Below are 23,096 nucleotides of genomic sequence, written 5' to 3'. Positions count from 1 at the left end.
GTTAGATCCCCTGGAACAGGAGTTACAGACAGGTGTGAGCTGCCATGTGGGTGCTGGGAATTGAACCAGGGTCCTCGGAAGAGGATGATCCTCTGGAAGAGCAGCCAGTGCTCTTAACCGCTGAGCCATCTCTCTTGCCCTGACTTTTAAGCACTCTTCTAACTTTAGAAAGGTAACAGGGACTATGGGGGTCCTGCCCCTCGGTAGTCCTCTCCCAGAGTCTGGGGACAATCTACAACCAGCTGATAATCTAATCTTTGATGATATGAAATGAATCTACGTACACGAAACTCCTTAGTCCATATACTTTATTCTTCTGAGTCAGTTCTCTACAAAGTTTCTACTCTGCTCTCACGCCTAACTCCTTTCTTGCCTGATTTCTCTCTACATTTATCTGCTGTCCCCTCTAAGTTTTATCTTGATTCTCTCATCTTAGTTCCGCCCCATCTAAGTTCTCATCCATCTAGTTCTTTCCCATCTTAGCTCCTCTCCCATCTCCTTCTTCCTCATCTTGTTCTTCCCCATCTGGCTCTTCCTCATCTTCCATCTCGTTCCTCTAGTCCTCTCTTCTAGCCCTTCAATCTAGTTCTTCCCCATCTCAGTTCATTCCCCTCCAGTTCTTACCCATCTAGTTCTTCCATTCTCTTTTCTCTTTACTGTCTAGTCCACCCAAATCTCTGAGGTTTACAGTTATATACCCATACAATAGCAATGCTCTGGTTAAAGCAAGGTCACCAGGCTTGAATACCCTCAAGGTCAAAAGGAGGGGCAATAAGATCCACACAAAAGAGCAGTAATTGCCAGCCATTATCTGAAACCCAAAAGGGAAGTGACTAATGGGTAATAGAATCAACTGAGGGCTAAATTCAGTTAATATCTAAGCAAGGGGGATTTTATGTGCTCAGCTATATTCTTAGAAGTGGTTAAAGTGTTAGGAGTCTATCAGTGACGAGTGAAAATAAAACTGTCTTATTTTCCTTTGGCCCCTTATCTGTCCAAGTTATCTTGGCTACTGCTGTCTGGCAGTTCTTGGTGGCTGGGCAGCCTGAGTCAGCTTGATGGACCTGTAAGTAGAAACCCTTTAGTTCTGAGTTAATACTTAAAGGTAGATCTAAAACTAGAGATAAGACTTTGGAAAGGGAGAAAGTTAAGCTTAATTAGCACATCTGCCAGGCCTTCTCAAACAGATAGTCTGGATGCTTAAGTCTGTTCTTAGAGAGTACAGAGGTATCTCTGATAAGATACTTTCGTCCATGGGGGGTGGGGGAGGGTGGTCCTGGCCAAATGCTGCTAATGACAATAATGACAGAAAGGCCTGAAATTAGGGATCCTGGCTACGTTACTGCACAGAAGCTTATCTGAATTTTCCATTAGTAGAGGGGAAATTGGGCCTAGTGAAGGATGGAAAAGCTACAATACAACATGAGAAACTCATAGTAGGAAACAGCTAATAATCAAAAGCCAGTATCACCAAGACTCCTTAAGCCTCAGCTTGACCTCTGGAAGGCCCTTGGCTTCTTCCAGGTATTAGCTTTGTCATAATCAGCTGAAATCCTACTGCATATATTTTTGCGGCTTGCAGCAGAAAGGTAATATTTTCTGAACAAGGAATTACATGCTTATAGCCAAGTTAGCCATAACTACACAGCTGGGAGTGTGGAATGGCATCTCAAGACCTGAGGCTCTGCAGAGCTGGGATTCGGCTTAGACCTTGGGAACCCTGGGAGGTAGGACCCCAAATCAACCGACCAACCATTCTTCCTCTTAACTTTCTCTGTTCCTAGGTTATTGTGCAGCTTCAGAGCAGTGTAGGTATAGAAACAGAAATCAGTCTCTTTCTGAACTTCTAAACCAATATAATCTTGGCTACTACAGTGATTTCTGCATTTAGTCCAAACTGATGTTAAGCAGCAACTGATTCCTCACGAAGGTTGCATGGTGTGTTTTGGCTGGTGGAGACCCTCAAATTCACTAGGACTCTGACCTTGATTCTCCTCTGGGCTTCCCCACTTTAGTTGTAGGACTGAACCAGTGAGTAGCTAATGAGTTATGCAAGTTATTATAAAATCATGAACTATAAAGAATCATGTGCTGTGGGATGGTCTTTCTGTACGCTGTGAATATATGTTGCTACCATTGGTTAATAAAGAAGCTGCTTTGGCCTATGGTAAGACAGGAGACAGCTGTGGGGGGGGGCGAAATCCAAGAGAGATACAGGGAGAAGAAAGGTGGGGTCAGAGGAGATGCTGCGAACTGCTTGCTGCCTGAGAAGCAAGATGCAATGGACCTCAGGTAAAGCCACGAGACACGTGATGATACATAGATTAATAGAAATGGGTTAATTTAAGATGAATGAGCTAGTTAGTAATAAGCCTTGGCCATAGACCAAACAGCTTGTAATTAGTAGAAGCCTCTATGTGTTTATTTGGGATCGAACAGCTGCGGGACACAGAAAAGTTTCCCGCTACAATCACACAATAGTCTAACCTGATTTTCAAGGTTGTGTATTTATGGTTAGGATTTACTCATTGAGGTAAAGTGTTCTCTGTTAGCATTTTGGAGTTACTTCTTATTTTACTACTGCCATTTCCTGATATTTAACCCTTTCAACATCTTACCCTTCCTATTCCAACAGTGACGGTATGTCACACTAGTTCCACTTTCAGAACTGAAATGGAGCTTTCCTTGGATGGTTCTCTGAAAAACAGAATTAAAAAGGTCCCTTAGAAAACTCACAAACTGTATTGGGTTTGGTGGGAAGGAGCAATTGTAGTTTGGAAAAAGGAAAGGAGAAAGACAGAAAGAGCTCCATCTAGGTGTACAGTTTTGTTTGTCCACCAGAGGGAGGTATGTTACTGATGGGAATAGAGGCTGGAAAGACTGCCCTAAATGCTACTTTTAAATTTTTTAATTAATTAATTTAGGAATTTTTTTCTTTTTTGAGACAAGGTCTCACTATGTAGCCCTGGTTGGCTTGGGGCTAGCTATTTAGACCAGGCTGGTCTCCACCTACCTCATAGAGATTCACTTCCCTTTACCTACCAAGTTCTGGGTTTAAGGGCATGGGCTACTGTACCTGGCTCTAATTTAGGATTTTTGAGGCAAGGGCCTCATTCTGAATTTCAGACTGGCATCTAACTCACAACAATCCTCATGTCTAGGTATTATCGCTATTTATTTTATTTTGTTTATTTGAGGTAGGGTCCCATATAGCTCAAGCTGGCCCCAAATTCATCATGTAGCTGAGGCTAGACTTGAACTCCTGATCCTCTTGCCTCTATCATCATCATCATCTTCTTCTTCTTCTTCTTCTTCTTCTTCTTCTTCTTCTTCTTCTTCTTCTTCTTCTTCTTCTTCTTCTTCTTTTTGTTTTTTGTTTTTCAAGACAGGGTTTCTCTGTGTAGTTTTGGTGCCTGTCCTGGATCTCACTCTGTAGACCAGGCTGGCTTTGAACTCACAGAGATCCGCCTGCCTCTGCCTCCCGAGTGCTGGGATTAAAGGCATGCGCCACCACCACCTGGCTTGCCTCTATCTTCTAAGTGTTAACATTATAAGCATGTGGCCAGCATGTCATTATTTTTTAAAAGTAGAGTGCTCTAATGTTACAAGTCAAGTGTGAATATGGAAAATTATTACTTGGTAAAAGTTTGTTTTACACAATGGCCTCTGAGTTGGATCAGTTATATTTATTTAGTGAATGAGTGTGCTGTGTGGAAAGAGTACATGTGGTATATATATGTGGTACATTCAAGTACACAGGTGAGTATGTACACCCACATAGCTCATGTGGAGTCCAGGGTATTGGGGTGTAAATGGAATATTACTGTCCCAACCACCTGTTCTCAAAAACCTGGCAGCCGCTTCCCAAATTACCACACAGAGGCTTATATTAATTACAAGTACTCAGCCAATAGCTCAGGCTTGTTACTAACTAGTTCTTACAACTTAAATTAACCCATTTTCATTAATCTATGTCTTGCCATGTGGCTCATGGCTTTACCTGTCCTCCAGCATGTCTTGCTTCCTGGGAAGGCTCGCTGGTGTCTCTCCTGACTCCCCACTCCTTCCCATCATTCTCAGTTTGGCTTTCCTGCCTAACTTCCTGCCCAGGTACTGGCCTGTCAGCTTTTTATTATCCAGTGAGAGTAATACATATTCATAGTGTAGAAAAGAATTGTTCCACAGCATTGGGGATCATCCTCTATTTTTCTACACCTTATTGCCTAGAGACAGGTTCTCTCACAGAACCAGAAGCACAGTTTCCCAGTGCTGGGGTTACAGGACAATCAGCTGTGCCTGGCTTTTTGTGTCGGTGCTGGGGACTTGAACTCACATCCTCATGTTTGCAGAGCAAATACTCTTACCCACTGAGCCATTTTCCAGGACCAGTTATTTTGAAAATACAAAAATGTTTTATTTGAATCCAGGATTGTTTGTTTGGACTTAATGTGTAGTTAAAATGCTTTATTAGAGTGCTGGAGAGATGATGTCTCAGCAATGGAGAGCACTTGCTATTCAATTTTGAAGACCTGAGTTCAGATCCCTGCACCTATTTATCAATCTGGGGTCCAGCAGACACCTACAGCTCCAGGGCTCAGGGAACTGATGCCCTCTTCTGGCTTTGGTGTGTACTTTTCCGGAGCTGAGGACTGAACCCAGGCAGGACCTTGCTCTTGCTAGGCAAGCGCTCTACCACTGAGCTAAATCCCCAACCCCCCAAAACAAAAACTTTTCAAGTTATAGGAAGATGGATGTTTTGTGGTATAATTTTTGACTGATGTGGTTAAACTAATTAAGATATTAATAATTACTATTACTTTTAGTAATCACATAGCTGGAAGATACATTGTGGGGAATTCACCAGAGAAGACCACTAGGACATGGGTTTAAGCCAATAGAAACTCTTTATTAGCCGGCTAGCTGTTGACTACATGGGTGTTCGGGATCCCACGATAGCACTGAGACTTTCTCGGGATGAGCTTTGAAGCACAAAAACCGTGTTCTGGGTTGACATGCTTCAGTTAAGAAGAACAGTTAGCCAGAAGCAGAACTGCATGTGCCAAAAAGCAAGGTTAGTACGTGTAGAGGCTTTCCCGGGACTGTGGGTTTTGATTGATGGATCAGGTCTTTGTTTTAGTTTTGTCAGATGGTGCTGTCTAGGTGCTGAGTTTTACAGCCTGAATGGAACGTCCATCCTGGAGTCACGTGTGCTAAGGTCTGGGGCCCTGTTGCAATTTGTCTCTATTTAGGTAGGTATGCACTTTAATTATCTAAAGAATTAAACTTTTACTGTTTTCTGTAAAAGTCTCCAAAGGAAGTGTTATACTCTTACCTTCACAAGAAAGAAGAAGAATAGCAAATATAACAGTTATTTATAAGAAAGTAGTATTCAGTATTCTTCCTGTTTTCTGAAAACTCCTATCATTGAGATCTATCTATCTATCTATCTATCTATCTATCTATCTATCTATTTTTGAGACAGGGTCTCTTTTGCCCTCGGTAAAATTCCCTACATAAAGAAAGCTTTGAACTTTTGACCCATCTGCCCCCACTTCCCAAGTGCTGGGGTTACAGGTAAATGTTTGTGACCATACCTGGTTTATACAGTACAGGACTTTGTGCATGCCAGGCAACACATCAGGTACATCCCCAGCCCCAAGACTGAATTCTTGTTGAAATTTGAGCATATTTATATGATGGCTCATTCCTGGTACTTAGGAGGTTGAAGCAGGAGGAAAACCATGGGTTTGAAACTAGCCTGGTTTCTTGACAACTTGAACTATGGAGAACCTGCTTCAAAAACAACAATAATAATAAAAAGAATGAAAGAAGAGAGAGACAGAGAGGGAGAGAGGAAGGAAAGGAAGGAGGGATGGAGGGATGGAGGGAGGGAGACAGAGAGAGAGAGAGAGAGAGAGAGAGAGAGAGAGAGAGAGAGAGAGAGAGAGAGAGAGAATGCAAAAAGAACATAGCCAAAATCTGGGATGTGAAGTCAGAAGGATCAATATGCCACATTCATCTTTGATCAATCTGAATAAATGAGACTCCATCTCAGACAAAGCAACCAGAATATAGTTCCACAAGGTGTAACATTATTAATCCCTGGAAATTTTTATCTCATCTTTAAAGTCCTTACTAGAAACCAGTGTGTTGGTAAAATATAAAGCAATAGTGAAACACAAAGCTGAGTAGCTGTCATTTACTAGGAACAGAATACTAAAATCGTTCAGGAGGATTGCAAAGAGAGTTAAGCTGATGGGTTAGTAATCTTTCCTGATTTATCTATTTGTTTGTTCGTACTTAAGACCGTCTCCTTTGGTAGCTTAGGCTGGACTCAGACTCTTCCATACTCTAAGATTATATGTAGGTGAGTGTCATCAAGTCCAGCACCCACCTTATTTTGATATCAATTTCTCTTTTATTCTTTAGACAGAGTTCTATTTAGGAACTTTGGACAATTTTAATGATCAGCAAGAAGAGGTTCCATGTTGACAAATTACCAAGAAAATCTCATCACTTTTAAAAATGTTTTTTGAGCCTAGTGGTGGTGGCGCACGCCTTTAATCCCAGCACTCGGAGGCAGAGGCAGGCGGATCTCTGTGAGTTCGAGGCCAGCCTGGTCTACAGAGTGAGTTCTTGGACAGCCAGGACTGTTACACAGAGAAACCCTGTCTTGAAAAACAAAAAGTTTTTGTTTTATTGAGACAGTGTCATATAGTCCAGACTGGTTTGGGGCTGCCTAGGAAGCAAAGAATGACCTTGAACTCCTTATACTCTGCCTGAACCTCCCAAGAGCTGAGAATACGTCAGCACCATTCCTTCCTCTTTCCCTCTCTCCCTCCCTTTCATTTTTTCTTCTCCCACCTCTTTGTTTTGTTGGAGGGGAGTGGATTTGAGAAGTCTCACTCTGTAGCCCAGGATGACCTTGAACTCACTATATAGACCAGGCTGCCCTAGAACTCCTGGCCATCATGTCAGCATTCCTGGTGCTTGTATTACAGGTATGAGCCATTTAGACCAGCTTATTTCTCCAACATATGATTCCTAGTTTATTCCAGTAGAAAATGAGGAATGGGCAAGTGTTCATATGTTAGGATGTAACACAGCTTCCTTTGATAATGATCTAATCATTTTCACATTTTTGATGAAAAATTTCGACCACTCAGAAATCTTTATGGATCTGGAACAAATGTCATATTGAAAATACTTTATGTCAAACTGTGATATTGTATGCGTATATGCATGCTTTTCCCAATGCACATTTACAACTAATACATGTTAATAAAACTAAATGTAAAACCAGATGAATTCTATTACTTCTGATACTTCATGTTTAGTCCTCCCTTTTAGAGAATAATGTTAATTACTGCTGCTTTTTCATTCTTCAAGTGTTAAGGGATAATTAAGGGAGCTAAGTTTAGTTAGCGGTCACAACAACAATAAACTACGATTCCCAAAATGCCTAGAGAAAGAGGTTGCCCTTGGTCGGGGAAGACAGTTAGTTGCAGCTTCAGGGCAAAGGTGGCTGGGTTAAGTCCAGCAGCGGAGAAGGGTGCAGGTTGTCCTTGACTGATTTCTAATGCATCCAGGGATATGTAGTTCCCATAGGGCCACAGCGTGCCCTCAGGCCAGGTTTCTTACTACAAGTCCCGTGATGACAGGGGGCTTGAGCGGCGCCTGCGTGCTGAAGCTAAAGGAGCGTGTGGGCGGTGCTAGTCGCTGGAGGAGTAAAGATGGCGGCGCGGGGGCCTCCGCCTTCATTTCCCGGCTGAAGCCCTCCGAGGGAGGCGGCGGCGGCCACACCAGGCTACCAGCGTTCTGGTGGTGGTAGTTTTGGCAGCAGCTGCGGAGGCTCGAGCCATGGCGGAGCTGGAGCACCTGGGAGGGAAGCGGGCAGAGTCGGCGCGAGCGCGGCGGGCTGAGCAGCTGCGGCGCTGGCGGGGCTCGCTGACAGAACAGGAGTCCGCGGAGCGACAAGGCACGGGGCGGCAGCTGCAGACCAGACGCGGGAGCCCCAGGGTCCGCTTCGAGGATGGTGCGGTCTTTCTGGCTGCCTGCTCCAGCGGGGACACGGACGAGGTGAAAAAGCTTCTGGCAAGAGGTGCGGACATCAACACGGTCAACGTGGACGGTTTGACAGCCCTGCACCAGGTAGGACTCCCCTTTCGGACGGGTGGGTCTCTTGCCTGCAAGCCCGTGACCCTTCGAGCTGCCCCACCAAAAGTATTATTAGTGTCACCGTAGAGCCCTCGTGCAAAGACCTTGCCACATCAGTCAACTCACGTCCGTTCTTGGCCACCTCCTTCCACTCAGCAAATCTTTTTCAGATCCCAGGGTTAGGGTCTTTACCTGAAGGACTGGTGTCACCGGGGTGACCGGTCAGTGTTTGTATTTCCCTCCACCTACTTGGGTTGTCATGGTGACCGATGGTTTGGTCCTTGGTCTTATCTCTATAGATTAGTCATCTTTACTTCTGTCTTGTGCCTGTACTGTCATGTCACTCATGCATACACTTAGTGTCATTAGCCTGATACCCTTTCAGAAATTCAGCTTTCTATTTGTGTGGCCCAGTTATCAAAATGTCTTAGGTCCGTTAAAGAACAATCCCAGTAGTGGATTAAGACAGGCAGCTCTTCCGAAAGGAGACTTGTTTGGCTGGTGTGTGGTTTGTGCCTTCCCAGGCCACCCTTAGAACACCCTTGACCTCATTGTTATGGGTGTCTTATTTTCTTTGCGGGAGTGCTACCTCTGTCAGGGACAGAATTATTTCTGTCTGGTACTTACGGAACAGACTTTCAATTTGGTTTCTGAAGCCCTCTGTAGAAATGATTATCTTTAAAAAAAAGAAATGACCGTATATATGGATTGCATGTAATCTGAGAGTTTGGTAATAACGCCTTGATCCCTCTCACTTATGCAGCAATATGCTCTGTATACTGACTGTCATAACTTCACCCTCTCTCCCCAGTTGAACTTCATCAGTTATTTTGGTGAGCTGAGAGCTGGGCACCCACTCCTCCTTCCTTCTTCCTTTCTCCCGCCCCCTGCCCCCTTTGAACACAGAATCTCATGTAGTTCAGATTGATTTAGCTGCAGATGGCCTTAAACTTGTGATCCTTCTGTCTCTGTGTCCCCAGTGCTGGGCCTGCCCAGTTTTTGCAGTGCTGAGGATGAAGCCCAGGGCTTTGAGCATGCTAAGCAAGCACTCTACCAACAGAGCTACATCCCCAGCTCTCTTTCTTCTTTTTCTTTTTCTTTCTGTACAAAGTGAATGTGTTCAGATAAGAATCCACTTTATAATAATAATTCAAGTTTACGTTAAGCCCCCTCCTTAAATATATTTAGCTAATAGCTTAAAATTGTTCTTATTGCTCTTTCAGGTAGACAAAACTCTCCTCTCAGACTATTTTTCTCAGTGCCTCACCTAAAGTATTTATATATAGCAACCAGTATTTATATAGTACTTTGTTGTTTAAAAATGATTTCACGTGCCTTCCCTCATGGAAGTCTTGGTAGTGTTCTTCTGCAATGGGTATAGTTGGTAATAAGGTGACTCCCACTTTACAGAGGAGGAAACGGAAACCAAGAGAAGTTGTGTGTGTGAAAAGCTAGGAAGGAGGGCAGTTGCCTGTGAAGCGTGTGTGTGTGTGTGTGTGTGTGTGTGTGTGTGTGTGTGTGTGTGTGTGTGTGAAAAGAAAGAGCAGTTGCCTGTGAGTATTGATTTTTCAGATTTGAATCACAAAGCCCCATAGGCCACCAAATAAGGAACTGGATGTAAAATGTGATTGAAACTAAGAGAACTACATTCAACTTTACGTTTTTTTTAAGATTTAAACTAAAAGTTTTTGAACTCTTTGGAAGGGTAAATTCTCCATACATGTGAAGGGCAGAGGTCAGCCGAGAGTCTTCCTCAGTCATTCTCCACCTTTATATTAAGTATTATTATTATTTTTAGTATAACTCAGTAACCTTGTTTATTATTTTTATTTTGGTTAGTGTGTGTGTATGTGTGTATGAGTGCAGGTGTGTGTGTGTGTGTGTGTGTGTGTGTGTGTGTGTGTGTGTATATGTGTATGAGTGCAGGTGTGTGTGTGCCATCATGTATGTGTGGAGTTGAAAGGACAGCTTAGAGAAGTCAGTTTTCATCTTCCGTTGTGGGTTCTGGGTTCTGGAGGTGGAACTCAGTTGACAGGCTTGCTCAACAAGCATGTTTACCGGCTAGCCTTGTTTCTTTAAAAGTGACTGCTGGCTAGGTTTAGTCCTTCCCAAACATTTGACTGTTACTCTGGGAAGTCACTCATGATAGACCCTCCCCTCCCTTCCAGTTCTGTCTCTTTACACCTCCCCATTCAGTTCTGTCTCTTCCCCCACATTCAGTTCTGTCTTTGCCCCCACATTCAGTTCTGTCCCCCCCATTCAGTTCTATCTCTTCCCCCACTTCCAGTTCTGTCTCTACCTACCCCCCCCCCCCCATTAAGTTCCATCTCTCTCAGCCTTTATCAAGAGACTGATTGTCTTGGTGCCTCTCCTCTCTTCACTAACACCCTTGATTGTGCAGGGCAGTGTCTAGTAGTTGATGCACTCTTTACATTCAGTAATCTCCTAAGTAGGAGAGGAAGGGGATGATAGCTGTGGAATTTGTTTTCATCTGCAAATGTAATAGAAGAATTCTTTCACATTTACAGGCGTGGCTAAATGCTAGGTAAATTCAGTTAAAGATCAATCTGCTCAAACATTTGATGTCAAGTCAAACTTTCTGGTTTGTATGTTTCTTTTCTTCCTTTTTATTTGAGAAAGGGTCTTACACCATAATTTAGGCTAGTCTGAAATTCACTGTGTAGCCAAGCAGGCTTTGAACTCATGGCATGCCTCCTGTGTACTGAGATTGTAGATGTGAACTGCTTCACCTTGTCTGTTCTAATGGGGAACCATCACTTTGAACCTTTACTGTTCTAAGAACTCTTGGCAGCCAGTTGACAAAGAGATACAATGTGTCTCTCTATGATCTGAAGAACTTTTTTTTGGGGGGGGGGGGAATTTGAGACAGGGTTTCTGTGTAGCTCTGACTGCCCTGGAACTCAACCTGTTGACTAGGCTGGCCTTGAACTCGCAGAGATCCGCCTGCCTCTGCCTCTCGAGTGCTGGGATTAAAGGCGTGTGCCACTACTGCCCAGTTTATCAAAACTGGCTGTTCCAGGGGGTCTGGCACTCTCTTCTGACCTCTGGGTATCAGGCATGTATGTGGTGCACTGAAATACATGCAGGCAAAACACCCATACACGTAAAGTAAAATAATAAGACAATAAAATGAGTTTTTCACCCTGTTGTTGTATGTCTGTGCACCACATGTTTAATGCCCACAGAAGCCAGAAGAGGGCATCAGATCCCCTGGAACTGGAGGTACAGATGGTTGTAAGCCACCTGATGTGGATGATGGGAACCACACTCAGGTCCTCTGGAAGAGCAGCAAGTGCTTTTTGCCACCGAGCCATCTCTCCAGCCCCAAATTTTATTTTTTAAATTAGCATGCAAAGTATTTGATATCATAATGGCTCTCTTTTCCTTTTTTGACTTAAAGTAAATTCCTAATGGCATTTTAAAAGAGTATGTTTCAGTTGCTTCTCCGCTGACATGGTCTCTTCTGTCCTCTTCCCCTCCCCTGCCTCCTCCGTATCACCCTCTTCTGCTTTCATGTTACAGGTGCCCTTTTGTGCACTCCTTCCTTGGCACGCCCTTTTTTCTAGGGTTTTGGGGCCTTTACCCTTGTTTATATCCGTGCACACAAGAGAGAACGTGTGGCGGTTGTCTTTTTGAGTTTGGGTCATTTTGCTTAATATATTTTCTGGTTCATTCTATTTTCCTGAAATTTTCATTTTTCTTTACAGCTATGTAAAATTCCATTGTATACTGTCTTAGTTATTGTTCTGTTGCTGCGAAGAGATGCCATGACCAAGGCCACTTATTGAAGAAGGCATTTAACTGGGGGCTTGCTTACAGTTTCAGAGGGTGAGTCCATGGCCCTCATGGCAGGGAGTGTGATGACAGGTAGGCAGACAGGCATGGTGCTGGAGCAGTAGTTGAGAGCTTACCTCCTGATCCACAGGCAGAAGGCGGGTGGGGGATAAGGAGGGAGTGGGGAGAGAGAGACACAGACAGACAGACAGGCAGACTGGGCCTGTCTGTTATGGGCTTTTGAAACCTCAAAGTCCACCCCCAGTGACATACCTTCTCCAACAACGCCATACCTCCTAATCCTTCCGAAACACTGCCACCAGCTAGGGACCAAGCATTCAAATATATGAGCCCATCTTCATTTAAACCACCACATATCTATCGCGGTTTAAACGTTTTTATCACATGTGTGCCACAACACACATGTGGAGGCGAGAGGACAGCTTTTGGGAGTCGTTTTTTCCTTCCACCGTGTAGATCCTGGGGACTAAACACAGGTCATGAGGTTGGTGCCAGGGACCTTATCCTGCTGGGCTTTCTTGTAGGCACTTTATCATATTTTCATTATCTGTACATCTGTTGGGCATCTAGGCTGGTTCCATTTCCTTGCTATTGTGAACAGGGCAGCAGTAAACATGGATATCCAAGTATCTCTGTAGGAGGGTAAAAATGGACTGGACGTATTTTGATGAATAAATTAGGATTTGGTATGCTACATTCAGTGTCCTAGAGGGCTCCAGGTGTTAAGAGGTGTTAATTGAATGATTATAATCCTTGGAAGCCCTTCTTCCCATACAGAGGCACTTCCATTTTATTTATATATACTCATGAGAAATGTATGTGTTGATAATCTAACTTCTTTATTTAATAAGAATATTATTTAATTTCCACACATCTTGGTATCCTCATGATTATGGACTTGTGTGGTCTAGGGTTAGCTAGATAGAGGTCTATAGTCGTACACATTCTGGATTTGGACCCTCAGAGTAATCTCAGATTCGAATTCAACTTGTCTAGCCTCTGCTATCTTTTTTTTTTTTTTTTTTTGAGACAGGTCTGATTGTGTACCCATGCCACCTCAAACTTGGAATGTTTCTGCTGGGATTCCAAGCATATGCTACCATGCCTGGCTACCTCTGTCATTCTAGAATGGCTTTAGGTGAGCCTGTAACTTTAGAGAAGTTACAATTGCATATTTCTGGGGAAGAGACGTGAAGAGTGGGACAGATAAGAGGAGAAGGTAGAACAGTTTGTGTTCAGGGGAGATGGAAGAAGACTAAGATGAATGTGTGTGCAGTTCAATAGAAAAGAGTCTGTTTGATGTGCTAATTTATATGTAGACATAAGGCTTGTCTTTTAGTCCCTTCCCTTTCATTCCAGTTCATAACTTATTCCTCTCACAGTCTCTTAGTCTGTGAAGTGACTTATGCCTTCCCCCACTATTGAATTAACTGCTTAGTGTCTGACCCATGGCAGTGTGGGATCTGGAAATTCCTGTTGGCTTTCAGGGTTGTGTTTGTAGAACTGTCATCCATCCTGCGTCATTTCAATAGCGCACCATGTCACACTGTTTAAGATGATGCATCAGGCTATGTTGGGCACCTGGCCCCTTGCCCTGTGAGCAGTAGTCCCAAGTTTCCATGCCTTTGCACACCAGTCAGATTTGAACACTGATTTTTTTTTTTTTTTTTTTTTTGCTGTTGCTTTGAAGTGCACATGGAATTGACTTTCATTTGTATTTGTTCCCTGGCCAAATATCTCTTTGCTCTTTTTCTTCATATCTTTCCCTTTCCACCTTTCTCCTTCCTTCTCTCCCTTTCTTTTTATTTCTCTCCCTCTCTCTTCCCCCTTCTTCCTTCCCTCCTCTCTCTCTCTCTCTCTCTCTCTCTCTCTCTCTCTCTCTCTCTCTCTCTCTCTCTCTGTGTACAGTGCCATGGCTTGGTGTATAAGGTCAGAGGAGGTCAGGAGGTGGTTCTCTTCTTCCTTGGGTTCCGGGATCAAACTCAGCTCATCAGGCTTGTTGGCTGCTGCTTTTACCTGCTGAGCCATCATCCCCCTGGACCTCCTCTTTTTCCTCTGTCCTACTCTCCCCTCCCCTCCCCTTTCCTCCCCTCTCCTTCCCTCTTTCCTGAGACAATCTCACATAGTCCAGGCTAGCCTAGAACTTACTTAGTAGCTGAGGATGATCTTGAATTCCTGATCCTCCTGCCTCCACATCACAAGTGCTGAGATTATATGCACATGGCACCATGCCTATTGGTTGGTTCTTTTCATTTTTGTTATTTCTTTCTTTCTTTTTCTTTTTTTTTTTTTTTTTTTCCGAGACAGGGTTTCTCTGTGTAGCTTTGCGCCTTTCCTGGAACTCACTTGGTAGTCCAGGCTGGCCTCGAACTCACAGAGATCCGCCTGGCTCTGCCTCCCAAGTGCTGGGATTAAAGGCGTGCGCCACTACGGCCCGGCTGTTATGTATTTCTTAAACATTTATTTATTTGAGTGTGTGTGTGTGTGTGTGTGTGTGTGTGTGTGTGTGTGTGTGTGTGTGTAGGACATTCAAGTTATTTCCAAGTTGCTATAAATATTTGCAGAATTTCACTATATGATAGCTTAGGTTGACCTTGCCTGGCCTAAGACAGATTGTAAAGGTTGTTACAGTCACCCTTTGAGAGGTCCATGAGCTCTGACACAGGTGTATGACTTCCACCATAATGAAGATAACACTATCATTACCCTCACAATTCAGTCCTTCCTCCCTAGAGAAATCACAAACCATGAGGATCTTAAGATACATATCAACAGATACAAGTCTTGTTTGAAACATGATTCTGATAAACTTATTATTTTGCTTTTTTCAAGACAGGGTATCTCTGTGTAGTCATGACTGTCCAGGAACTTCCTTTGTAGACCAGGCTGCCCCCAAACTCATAGAGATCGGCCTGGGTCTGCCCCTCCGTGCTGGGATTAAAGGCGTGCGCCACCACCACCCGGCGAGGAGACTCTCTTGAAGTGTCCACTCTCACTCCTCTTTGTCCTACGATAAACACTCTCTCTCTCCCTCTCTCTCACTTGACATTTGGGTAAACTACTGAAATTGTGATTGCTTTTACTTAATGTCTATTTCTTAGAGATACTTGCAATTTGCAAATTGAAGTACTTGCAAATGGAATCATATAATGTCTATAATTGGCTATAAAATATCTATATTGGGACAGGGTTGAAGGACTTACAAAAGAAACAAGTTTAGTCATGAATTAATTATTTGAGAATTCATCAGACCATTCTATTTTTGTATTTTTAAGTATCCCATAATAAAAAGCCTTAAAAAAAAATGAGCTGGCAAAATGGCCCAGTATGTACAGGTACTTGCTGCCAAGAAAGCAGCAAGAACGCATATGGGTAAGGAAAGAGCTGACTCCCACAGTTGTCTCTGAACTGCACGCACATGCCCTGCACATGAGCGTGCACATACACAATAAACATGAAAAAAAGTGTAAGAATTGTGGATAAAGTCGCTAGTTTAGGTGTAGCGTGTGGACTGTTGAAAGGCTCGATGTGATGCCCTGAGTGTAGTTCAGGACATAGGTCAATACGTGATGACGACCGGGGAGTAACACTTCCGCTGTATTGTATGCCTGCTTCACACTGCTTTCCTCACCAGGGCCTTCGGTATGCTTTGCGAGCGCTCTGCCACAGCCTGTGTTCAGTCTGTTCCGTCAGCTCACCTGAAGTGCCTCTTCTTTTGAAGTATCGTTCAAGATTCCAGTTCAACAATAGCATTCCTTGGGACTGGAAAGATAGCTCAGCTGTTGAGAACACTGGCTACCTTCCAGAGGACCTAGGTTCAATTCTCAGGACCCACATGGTGGCTCACAATCATCTGTAACTCTCGTTCCAGGGAGTCCAACACCCTCTTCTGACCACTGTGGACACCAGGCTTACATGTGGTGCAGAGACATTTATGCAGACAAAACACTCGTACACATAAAATAAAAATAAATAAATCTAAAAAAGAAAAAAAGATTTCTTGGCCTCGTGACTACCATTAACTAGTGCATGGTCTGTGAACTTGTGAAAAGAAACTTTAAAGTCTTAAAACAAACCCCCCAACTCAGAAAGCAGATCTGCGGGGCACTTCGGGTGTGAAGGACTCTCTGCACAGGCGCTGTCTCAGGAAGGAGAAGACGGGTGTGTGGCAACTTTCAGGCAGCCAAGTGTGGGCAAGTGATGGGCTTGTCTCAGAAAATGGAGCTGACATTTGGAGCATTCCTATGGAGATTGGGTTGGCTGGCTTCCTGTGCTCTTTGAGGTTAAGGGAAAAAAAATCTGCTTTTCTAACCCAATGTGGATTTTACCGTGAGATGTTTGGTTTGTGAGCTGTGCCCTATTTATGTGCAGTCATTTCATGTGAGACAGTTATGGTTTTTCTTTTTTAAAATTTTAACTTCTTGGCAACATTTACTTTAAGACTTTTTTTTTAAGTTGGTGACAGAAGTGTGAGATAGGACTTTAATATGCTCAAACAGATGGTGTTAGGGTCCTGTGGACAAAGCCTCAGTTTCCTGAGTTGCTTCATGCTGGTTTTTCTTCCCCACATTGAGACTGCTACCCCTTGACAGTAAATAACGTGTAAAATGAGGGCAGAAGAATGACTCACCTCACTCTAAATCCCTCGGGGTAAGGGACAGTGATTGTGAAGAGTGGCCATGCCGCAGCCCGGCTGTTGAGTTCAGGTCACCTGCTAGAGAATTCCTGCGCTTCATCAATGCATGTCAAGTCAGCAGCTGGGGAGTGGGAGCGTGTGACAGACACTGAAACAGATCATCATTCCGGGTGCAGCAGCGTTCAGGTCAGAATGGAGGCTGTCCTGCTTTGCCCTATGCCGTTGCCGTTTCATGACAGGATCACCAAGTCTCAAGGGCTTTGGTTTTGGAGACTGGTTTTGCTAGATCGCACTGGCTGATCTGGAGCTCCTGGTCTCAGCCAGGTGAAGGCATATAAATTATTATAATAAGAGTTTTAAAATAATATTTCCTGTTCTGTCTCTACAATGTACTCCTGTGTTTGAATCATTAAAAATCGGATTGATCTTTTCTTTCTTTCTTTTTTCTTTTCTTTCTTTTTTGTGTTTTGAGACAGGGTCTTGTTAAATTGCCAGGCTGGCTTTGGAGTCACTCTGTAGCCTATGCAGGACTAGAGCTTCCAAACTTCCTATCTTCCTCTCTCAGCCTTCTATGTACCTAGGGTTACAGGCCTGCACCACCAGTGGCCATTAATTAATGAATTACAGGCCTAAATGATCATTAATTACATTCTTCCACATAATTAAAAATTATGTCTATGGGAGTTTTGTCTGAATGTATATGTCTGTGCATCATGTATGTGTTTGGTGCCTTTGGAGGCCACAGGAGGGTGATGGATCTCCTGGAGCTAGCATTAGAGACAGTTGTGAGCCACCATGTGGGTGGTGGTGCTGGGTATTGAGCCCAGGACCTCTGGAAGAGCAGTCAGTGCTCTTAACTGCTGAGCCAACTCTCCAGCCCAGAAATGCTTTTTATAAAGCAGATATTAGGGCTAGTGAGATGGCTCAGCAGGTAAGGTGCAGCCCATCTTTGGATGGGAAGAATGGACTCCCACAGTTGCTTTCTGACTTCTGCAGGTCTGCTGTTGTATGTTTCACCCCACACAAATACAAGGGATGTAATTTAAAAACCCAAAAACGGAATAAAATAAAACTCAGATTTCTGCCTGATGCCTTTTCTATCCTTTTTCTTCGGCTAAGATAGTATCTTCTTATGTAGCCTAGAACTTGTGATTCTCCTGCCTCAGCCTACCAAGTGTTAGAGTTATAGCATACACCACTGTGCATACTTCCTGTTTCTTTTATGTCATGGCATACATGGAAATACTTTTTAGTGGCATTGGGAATTGGACCTAAGGCTTTACACATGCTTCATGGGCACTCTTTGACTGAACTACGTCTCCAGTCCTCCCTTTTCTTGTATTTTAAGACACAGTTTCATTAAATTACCCAGGCTTGCCTAGAACTCACTTTGTAGCCCAGGCAAGTCTTGAACCTGCAATTCTCTGTCTCAGCTGCCCAGGTAGCTGAGATTATCTTTATGTCATCAGGACTAACTCAGAAAATGACATTTGTATTGCTCCTTTGATACACTGGAGATTTGGAAGTTGTAAAATTTTATTATATTTTCTTTTTTATTAAACATTTTATTGAATATTTATACATATATACAATGTGTTGTGACCCATGCCCCAGGTTCTTTGCTCCCACTTTTCCCTCCCAATTTCATGTGTTCTCTCTCTTTTTTTTTTTTTTTAATATTGATTATGTATACAGTATTCTGCCTGCATGTGTCCCTGCAGGCCAGAAGAGGGCACCAGATCTCATTACAGGTGGTTGTGAGCCACCTTGTGGGTGCTGGGAATTGAACTCAGGACCTCTGGAAGAGCAGTCAGTGCTCTTAACCAAAGAGTCATCTCTCCAGCCCCCTCTCTTTTTTATTAATACTCATTGAGTCCATTTGGTGCCGCTTGTGTATTCACGGGTGTGTGACTGTCTACTGGAGCATATTCCAGGGCCCATTACCCTACAGAACATTGACTCCCCCTTTCTCAGTAGCTATCAATGAGCAAGACATGTTAGCATTTGGTGGGACTTCATGAGTGTCCCCCTAAATCCATACTGGGATTTGGTTGGCGTGATCTTGTGCTTGTAATCCCGGCCATTGTGAGTTCCCGTGTGCAACTGTACTACCATCTCTGGCAAAACCTTTTCACTGCAGACCTTTACTCCCCTGTTCTCAGAATCTTTCTGCCCCCTCTTCTGTAATGAGCTCTGATTCTTGTGTGTGTGTGTGTGTGTGTGTGTGTGTGTGTGTGTGTGTGTGTGTGTGTGAGAGAGAGAGAGAGAGAGAGAGAGAGGCCCCGTTAAGAGCTGAGCACCGTACAGTCTCTTATTTTTCGCACACCAACCATTTGTGAATCTCTGTATTATTTGCACCCACTGCAAAAAGAATCTTCACTGATGATGGTTGAGAAATGTACCAATTTATTGGTATAAAAGAAGAATTTAGGGGGCAGTTTACTATTTAGCAGAAGAATAGTACTCCTGGGTTCTTCTCTAGGGCCCATGACCTATCTATCCAGCCATAGGATTTTGGCCCAGTTAACAGTACCAGGCATGGGGTCCATCATCTTATGGAGCAGACTTTAAATCCAATTCTTTCCTCACAACCAATCTAGAATATGTCTTAAGAGGCTTAACTGCACAGGAAGAACTTAGCAGCTCTGGGGCTGGCCTTCTGCTAGTGGTGGAGCACTGGCCTAGCAAGTACAGGCTCTGGGCTTGGTTCCCAATCTCTGCCCTCACCGCCATATGCACAAACCATAACAAGAAAAAATGCACAGCGGTATATAGCAGGATTACGTTTCTCCTATTTAATTGTGTGTGTGTGTTTTTCTTTTGCTAAGTCTTCCTGCATAGCCCAGGCTGGCCTCAAACATGTGACCCTCTTTCCTCTGTCTTCTGAGTGCTAGGATTACAATTACAGTGGTTGGTTATTCCTGTAACATCCCTTCACTGTAGTACCAGTGGGCAAGTGGCATATCTTGTCAGGCCAATGTTTATTGTATCTCACAGGGTTTACAGTTGACTGATGCTGATTATTATCAGTCATTCTCCCCTACCTCTCAACTCCCTGGTCACCATGCATAGAATTATCTACAACCATGAAAGCTAGCCGGTAGGAATGAAGCTTCCAGGTTGGTACTGGACTAAAGTCGGGGGCATCTTAAGCAATAGGGTCTGTTTTGTTTTGTTCTGTTCTGTTCTGTTTGTTTTTTCTCACTTTGTAGCCCTGGCTGTCCTGGACTCACTATTTAGAGCAGGCTGGCCTCAAACTCACAGAGATCCATCTGCCTCTGCCTGGGATCCACCTCACTCTGCTGGTGGTTCATTTTGGTTGTTAACTGGATTGGATTCTGAAGCATCTAAGAGATTAGTAAAATACAGACCTCTGGGTGTGTCTGTAAGGACATTTCCAGAGAGGATTAGCTAAAGAGAAAAGACTCATTCCATGGGCTGGGGGCCCTGTTGGAATCAAAAGGGGAAAAGGAGAAAGCCTGCTTGCTCAGGCATTCTCTTGTGGAAATCCCAACAGCAAGAGTCAAGGAAACACTCTTTATTCACATAAAACTAAGAGACCCCAACTAATACTTTAGGAAGATCCAGTCCTCTCCCACAACTTCTTACAGCTTTTATTGGTCACGTCACAGGTGATCTGTTTCCTGATGAGTCCCATGTCCATCAAAAGGAATTTCCGTCACAGGTCGGCCTGTTTACAGGAACAGAAATTGCAGGAATAAACACTTTTGCAAGTAGATGTTTTGCTAGGATCAAGAAAGGCATGGGAACTTGGTAATTCAATTCTATTACCCATATAAGAGTAATGCATATATTTGTATCACTTCCTCATCACTTTCACTTTGCTTCCTGTTCATGGTTATGTAGGCTGCTCTGCTTTGCTGTCTCTTTCCTGCTGTGATGACTGATAGATCTGAGACCATGAGCCAAAGTAAATAAGTCCTTTATTAAGTTTGCTCAGGGATTTGGTTTCCATTATGGAAAGTCTAGTAGAGAAAGCTGGTCCTAGAGAAGAGGAGTCTTTCCTCTGACTACATGCCCATATGATTCAAGAAGTCTTTGAAACTGGTTTGTGGGAGAAGTAGGAAACTTTCGAGATGCAGGCTAGAGAAGTGCAGTGCTGTAAGCAGAGCTTAATTGGAGGTGCCTTTAAACAAACAAACAAAGACGGTTTATTTTTATCTGTGGGTGAGTGCCTGCAGATGACAAGAGAGGGTGTTGGGTCCCTGGAAGCTGGAGTCACGTGTGGTTGTGAGCTCCTCAGCACTGGTGCTAGGAACCAAGTTCAGGTCCTCTGATGGCATGAAGTGCTCTTAACTGCTAAACGTCTCTCAAGCTTAATGGGAGCTTCTTTTTGGTAGTTTAGAGGGCAGAATGGTGATAGGGATTCAGAAGGTAACCATGCTTATGAGATTTCAGGTGCCAGTGAGGACTGTGTTTGGGAATTGAGCTTGTTATAAGGGCTGCTGAAAGATGAACTTAAAAGTGATGGTCTAATTATATGACAGAGGAGAATTCAGGCTAGCTCACCATTCACGTGGGTATTGTTGGCTGCTTTTAGCTAGTTTTATAGTGAGACGTGTGAGCGAAAAACAGAACAAAAGGGTTTGAAAAACTGGTAGATTAACTAGAAAAGAAGCTGTTAATTTGAGGCCAAGAAAGTGGTCACTGAAGAGATTGGGGTCATTAAAAAGAAGTTTAAAGGACAATAGGAAAGATGTAATACATCTTAAAGGTATCTGAAGACTTGACTGGATTCCTTTCATGGCAAATTCAAGGCTGTAAAGGGTGTAACTTGAAGCACTTTGCTTTGGGAAAAGAGACTGGGTCTCATGTGCTCAGGCTGACTTTGATCTTAATATGCAGCAGGGATGATCTAGAACTGCTAATTCTCCTGCCTCTACCTCCCACGTGTTGGGGTTACAGGCATACACTGTCACACCTGGCTTTTCATTCAAATTTTAATTTATTCTTTACAGTGACTAATGACATAATATACGCTTTAAATTATTTATTTATTTATTTATTTATTTATTTATTTATTTCATGAGCACTGGTGTTTTGCCTGCATGTATATCTGTGTGAGAGGGTCAGATCCCCTGGAACTAGAGTTACAGACAGTGGTGAGTTGCCACGTGGAACTGGAGTTGAAGGTGGTTGTGAGCCACCAGACATGGATGCTGGAAACTGAACTCAGGTTCTCTGGAAGAGTAGCAAGTGCTTCTAACCACCAGTCCATCCCTCCAGCCCCTTCATTGAGTTTGTAAAGTTCATTGTATTTCTCTTCCTATTGCTAATCCCGCTGTCCTAAGCTTCTGAGTAGTGCTAAATAAAAATTCATAATATTCCCTGTTTGACTTTAGAACACATCCATTGCCTTTTGTATTAAAGAGGCAGCGCAGTGGAGTGGTTAGAAGCAGACCCAGGCCACTTGATGTGAATCCTGATTCCTCCACTTAGGTGTTTTGTACAGTTCACTTCGTCTCCTGGGCTGTAGTTTCATTGTAGAGGAAATGGGGGTAATAACCATTTCAAACGATGGAGTTGTTATAGAAATAACGGAGTTAATGTGTGTAAAGTGCTCAGAACACAGTCTGGCACAATTTAAGTATTTAGATGTGTTTTATTAAATAAAATAAAATACCCTCGTTGGCTTTTCTTTACAACTCACTAAGGTTGTGACAGTTCTTGTTGGCTCTGTTATTTGTTTTTACTCTGTTACTCACTTTTATGCTTCCAACCACGTTCACTTCCTCTCTTATTGACAGCTGATTTAGTCATCTACTTTTGCCCAATTTCTTCTCCTCAAAAGACATTCAGAAGTGTCCTCTACACCTTCAGACTGTCTACGATATCGTTCCTCATTTCTTCCCTCTCTTACTGTCTGGCTCCAGTCTTTGCAGGATGTTACAAACCAGTTGTCTCTTGATTTCAATCACCATTCTCTTGTCCCCTGCTTTCTCCTTCCATTGTTCAAACATCACTAGTTATGTTGTTGTTTGGTCAGTGCTGGGGACTGAACCAAGGACCTTATGCATGTTAGGTATGTGCTCTACCACTGAGGTATAGCTCAAGTTCTAATGTTTACCTTCTTAAAAATGAAAATAGCTTCCAAAAGACCTTCTCTCTGTCTCACCTCTCTTTGAAACTACCGACTTAACTTTCTTTTCTCAGCCTCTTCTCCTTGAGTGGCATACCTTCCTGTTCTGCTTTCTTGCCATTCTATGGAAACAGTGCTTTATTGTCCTTTGTACTTACCCTTTTGGGCCACTTAATATTCTATTGGCGTTGTCCTTTATTAATAAAAATTTTTATCCTTTGGTTTGCAAAGCAAAGCTTTGTTTTTCAGATCCTGCTCAGAGCACCTGGATCATCCCACTGCACTGCCTTCCCTATTCCTCTGCCATGGCCCACTCCCCCAGAGTTCTGTCTGCAGTCTCCCGTTCTATCTTCATCTGTAACCTTACTTGCTCTATGACCTCATCTG

General features: G+C 43.4%; 1 protein-coding gene across 7 annotated transcripts in view; it reads left to right on the top strand.

Moving 5' to 3' along the window:
• Positions 1–7,705: 7,705 nt before the first annotated feature.
• Ppp1r12b (protein phosphatase 1 regulatory subunit 12B) overlaps positions 7,706–23,096 on the top strand; it is a 211,956-nt gene continuing 196,565 nt past the window's right edge. For 2 of the 7 annotated variants that reach the window (XR_008217912.1, XM_052737021.1), the window contains exon 1: positions 7,706–8,151. Coding sequence is in view for 5 of the 7 variants with exons in the window: in XM_052737021.1 (XP_052592981.1) it covers positions 7,861–8,151 (291 nt within the window). In the remaining 2 variants the exon portion in view is untranslated. The remainder of the gene's footprint in view (positions 8,152–23,096) is intronic. The other 5 variants (XM_052737016.1, XM_052737015.1, XM_052737020.1 and 2 more) reach the window with 4 other exon arrangements.

This window comes from Peromyscus californicus, unplaced genomic scaffold, assembly GCF_007827085.1.
Source record: "Peromyscus californicus insignis strain IS unplaced genomic scaffold, ASM782708v3 Scaffold_14__1_contigs__length_90479793_seg_2, whole genome shotgun sequence".
NCBI lineage: Eukaryota > Metazoa > Chordata > Mammalia > Rodentia > Cricetidae > Peromyscus > Peromyscus californicus.
This window is presented reverse-complemented; position numbering and strand designations above follow the sequence as displayed.